This window comes from Sinocyclocheilus anshuiensis, unplaced genomic scaffold (genome assembly GCF_001515605.1).
Source record: "Sinocyclocheilus anshuiensis isolate Anshui unplaced genomic scaffold, SAMN03320099.WGS_v1.1 scaffold1523, whole genome shotgun sequence".
NCBI lineage: Eukaryota > Metazoa > Chordata > Actinopteri > Cypriniformes > Cyprinidae > Sinocyclocheilus > Sinocyclocheilus anshuiensis.
The window spans coordinates 47,765-52,865 of NW_015552644.1; the positions used below are offsets into that span (position 1 = coordinate 47,765).

Sequence of the window (5,101 nt, forward strand, 5' to 3'; positions counted from 1 at the left end):
CTATAGCATTTTATTTTAAAAATGGAGAGCTTCCTTGTGCTAAGTAGGCCTGCCCTCTACTAAAGATTTTTCTAGTCAACTAGTCGCACGTTATATTAAATTGATTAATATAATAATATATTAACCATACTTCAATATAGGCTATAGGCAGACGTATTAGGCTAGAGCCTATTTCGCGCTCAAGCTCGCGCATAAAGCAATTGCCTCAAAGCACCGGCAACGTGATTCTGAACGTGTCGGAGGAAAAGAATACATTTTAATTATTTATTAATAAACTAGTGCTTTCTGAGTCAGTGTCGGGTGCAAAGATGAGGTTGCCGAATGCTGACGCTGAGACAATTATATTTTATTGTAAAACCTGACAAGATCGTGAAATCTAACGTGAAAGCATCTGAATCCCGGCTTATAACATGGCAAAAGAGTAACTCCCGTTCACAAAATTTAAATCACAAATAATACTACTGATGAAAAAGAACGGGTTGAATGTTAACTAAATTCTCTGGCACCGCCCCTGGTACATCGATGCATTTTTGCAAAGCAAAAATTAAGTTTGTCCAACTCTAAACCCAGTCCCCAAGTAGATTAGTTTATTATATAAAAAACTAGCAAAACGAGTTGCGCGGTGTCCCCACCACTTTTCAAAGCAAAGTTACGCCACTGTTCATATGAATATTCACACAGATTCATATTTCCTGATTCTGGTTTGTTTTGTCTCCATCAGATTCCCTTCAGCTCACTCTGGATCCCAACACAGCATATAAACACCTCTGTCTGTCTAACAACAACAGAGAGGTTTCTTACACAAAGAAAGTCCAGTATTATCGTAATCATGCAGACAGATTTGATTATTATCACCAGGTGTTGTGTAGAGAGAATGTGAGTGGACACTGTTACTGGGAGATTGAGTGGAGTGGTGATGGTGTGTATGTATCAGTGTCATATAACAGCATCAGCAGGAAGGGAGTGGAAGATGAGTGTGCGTTTGGACACAATGATAAATCCTGGAGTTTGTACTGCTCTCCTGACAAATACACATTCATACACAATAACATCTGGAATGATCTCCCTGTAAAGCCTATGGGCTGTCGTAAAATAAGAGCAAATGTGGATTACAATGCAGGAACTCTGTCCTTCTACAGCGTCTCTGACACAATGAGCCTCATCCACACAGTCCAGACCACATTCACTCAGCTGCTCTATCCTGGATTTTATCTTGATTTTAAATCATCAGTGAAATTGTGTTAATGAATCGAATAGATTAATGAGATAATCAGTAACAGTGAGAAAACATTAATACTGCAGCCGACCTTCTGTCACTGAAATAGCATGTCTGAATAAATGTGTGTAATAAATCCTCCTAAATAAATCCTCTTATCAACCGTAAGATCAGTGTGTTTGGGTTTCATTATGAGTAACAGTGCTTTTCTCAAGCTCAGTTTGTGTTAATGGAGATCACCTTTATTTAGTTCTTATTGTAGTGTCTCATAAATCATTTATAATTTATGTAGAATTGGGATCTTATAATCCAAATGTAACTAGGGATTCATGCACTGAGGATTCTGCAACATTATTGTATTTGTAATGTTTTGTCAAATGCTGTTTTTGGTCCTAATCATGTCTGGGCATTAAGACCGTAACAACTACTCCTAGACTGCTGGTCCAATTCACTTAAAACTCAACAATATGCATTGTGAAGATATTAACAGGCTTCACACATTTTTAATGTATTGATCTGTATCTGCTGAACAACAGCGTGTCCAAACCTAACAGATCCTGATACACACAGATGAGAGGATATTCAGAGGACACAAAGATGATCAAATCTGGCCATAGTGGGTGCTACAACTCAAACACTTGCAGCTCTGCAGCCGTATCATCAATCAAGTTAATCATTTCTATTCATATATTCATCAAATGCTAACATATGCTTTGCATGTCAGTGATGGCCACCAAGCATGGCCATCAAAATCCAATGAAATTTCAGCAGCTAATGATGTCAAATTCAGAGTGTTGGACTGTTACTAAAATGAACATATTTATGTATACAGTATTGTCACAATTAGGCTGTGGACCAAATCCTGTGAGATTCAGCCACATGGTGGTGCTATAATAAGCAACATTTAGTTTTTGCTAATAACCCTGTATTCTAGTGATGGGCACTTTTGAAACTGCTCAATGAAGCTTTGAAACCTTACGAATATATTGTTTTGAATCAATAGCTCAGAGCGTGTATCAAACTGCCAATGTCATATGATTTCAGTAAATGAGGCTTCGTTACGTCATAACTGTTTTGGAATATCAATGGTTCACCGCTGGGGAGAGATGATCTCTGTGAAGGCATGAACCATGAAGATTTAGTGAGAGATCCGTTGAGGGCGCCAAAGGTCTTGTGATTGTATTTACACTTTACTGCACGATCTAATCCTTGTTTACCATTGGCTAAACATTTAATTCAGGAGAAGCAGTCAAGCAACAGAAGTGGACAGCAGCTTTTTGTTTCTTTCATTGTCATTGTCATTGCTAGGAAACGTGAGGATATTTACTTTTTGTACAGCGTGTTCTCATCTGTTTGTTTTTATTACCTATCTTCACTGTGTGCTTTCTGATCTCTAATCTTACCACTAACACTTGTAAATCATGCTCCATACACTTGAGGCAGTGCAATTCTAACAATCTGAACTCTGTCTCTATGTCCTCTATTACTTTACTCTCTACTCCTATTGTTATCTGGAACTGCCGGTTTGCTGTAAACAAAGCAGACTTTATTTCATCTATTGCTACTCATTCTAGTCTCAACTTCATGGCCCTAACTGAGATCTGGATCAAACCAGATCAAACCTCTCCACTAATTTCACCTTTTCCCACACCCCTTACCCAATTGGGAGGGGTGGGTACTCACTTTAAATGATTGGAAATTTGATACTTTTCCATCTCTTAAGTCGTGGCCTTGGAATTATAAGGTTCTATCTGACATTTTTGTCAAAATGTAGTTATTCACATATTCTTATTCTGTGACAACTTATTTACATGATGTGATGGGTTTTTTAAAGTTCTGTACATTTTGAGACTTTTTATTTATAAAACAAAAAGGTTATTTCTACAAAGTCGAACTCTAAATTGGTTCTATAAGGTTCTGTGAGCCAATCAGCACTTCGAATGCACACAAGTTGACCAATCAGGATCAACTTTCTTTGTCATGTCACTGGACTGCTCCGCGACAGCAGGAAAGATTAAAAGTTAAATATTTTAAGTGTTAAATATTTCAATAATATATAGTCAGTGAAACATTTTTCATTGTTTTTATCTTTTAAAGAAGTGATAATAAAAAAAGTCTGTTTTTAATTCAATTTCAATTCAAGTTTTTTTGTATAGCGCTTTTCACGGTGCAAATCGTTACAAAGCAGCTGTACAATATGTTTCTACAATATATTTAGTAGTAGCTTATCAGTGGTGACTATGTCAGTAAATGTACATATGGCAGAAATGTACGGAAAAATCAATTAAAGACGTAATCAAACAGACGATGAACACTATTAACATCAATTATTATATGATGCAATCAAACTTATAGCAAAATGTGGTAGTTCTGTTTGTTGTTTCAGGGCTGGCATCATCTGAGGTCCTCTGAGGGGTTGGCATCATCTCTTCTCAGGTGTTCTGGATCCAGACTGAAGCTTGTGTAAATCCTAGTTACCACGGGATGTCATAACTCCAAGGCGGCGAAGTGCCAATAGTTCATTCGAATCACATGCGATTACTATTACCCACCCTGTTAAAATCCACCTTGGTTCTTCATGGAACCACAGTTGCTGATAAACAACCTTTATATTTGGAGTGCACATTCAGCATTCTAACTTTGTATCTACTAACGTTATATATATGTAATTTCAAATAATTTAAACTCATTTTGGATAACATTAAAAATGACTTTAAAACTGGTTTAAGTAAGGGGAAAACATACAATGCCATGATATACCTGACTATATTATTTACGATTTGACATAAAATGAGCTATTTGATAAAGCATATGGATAGTTGGCTGCAGCACAAACTGATTAAAAAAAAACACGAGAACTGTGAACACGCTTTACTGCGTTCAGTAAGACAAAACGTCTCAGGTTACATGTAACAATAGTTCCATGAGAAGGGAACGAGACTGCGTCCTCTAGAGATCGCTTTGGTGGAACGCCTTCAGCGTGATCAGTGTCTGAAGCATGTCTGAAGCAGTGTCTAAACACGACAATAACATTGGCTGGTGACAGCCTATGACGTCATTACCTGGCGTGACCAGGGTTTAAATTGGGCTGGGGCCGTCCAGGGCTGAGCCCCCACACATAGACTCCAGGGCTCGACATTAACGCTTCATTAACGCCAGACAAACAACATGATTAAAACATCAGTAACCAAAAATAACTATTTAAACACCAAAATGCAAGTATTATTTTGATTTTATTACATTCAGAGTAAGTGGCGAATAGTGGATATAGCTACTGTATATAATGCATCTATTGACAGAATAAGGTTGCGCTGCTGAGGCGAGGCTCACGCAGCCTTTCCAGGAGAAATCAAAACACGCAACATTAAGAAACTCAGCATGAGGTAAAAATTCAAAATGGAACAGTTGTTATATTTAAAATACAGTTAGTTAGGCAACATCACACAACATTTTCACCATTACGACTGTCTAATAGTTCTATAAACAGTTCAATAAGAAAATACAATAATATTATTATTAGGTCACTTACATTTTAGGCAGAACACAGCGCACCTCACAGCAAACAGCCGATTCATTGCTGATTGATTCCGTGTTTTGAACGAATCGGTTGCTTCAAAGTTTCATTAGCCCATGCATAAACATCTGATGAATCTGCCGTTTGAATGAACGACTCAGTGACTCACTCATTAAATGCTCACTACTGGCACCTACTGGCATTTTAATTTAATTGAAAATGCCCTCTATAAAGGCAAAAAAAATGCCCTTGGATAAAATATAAAAAACACGCAGATTTATATGTCACAGCTGATAGAAAACTGATGAGAATATTGCTTCAGAATAAATCATATTTGCAAAAAACAAAACACACACACACACACACACACA

General features: G+C 37.2%; 1 protein-coding gene across 3 annotated transcripts in view; it reads left to right on the forward strand.

The window, feature by feature from the left end:
- LOC107666961 (stonustoxin subunit beta-like) overlaps nt 1-1,377 on the forward strand; it is a 16,911-nt gene extending 15,534 nt beyond the window's left edge. For all 3 annotated transcript variants that reach the window (XM_016458517.1, XM_016458518.1, XM_016458519.1), the window contains one exon: nt 722-1,377. In XM_016458517.1, the coding sequence (XP_016314003.1) occupies nt 722-1,245 (524 nt within the window). In that variant the 3' untranslated portion in view covers nt 1,246-1,377. The remainder of the gene's footprint in view (nt 1-721) is intronic.
- The last annotated feature ends 3,724 nt before the right edge of the window (nt 1,378-5,101 follow it).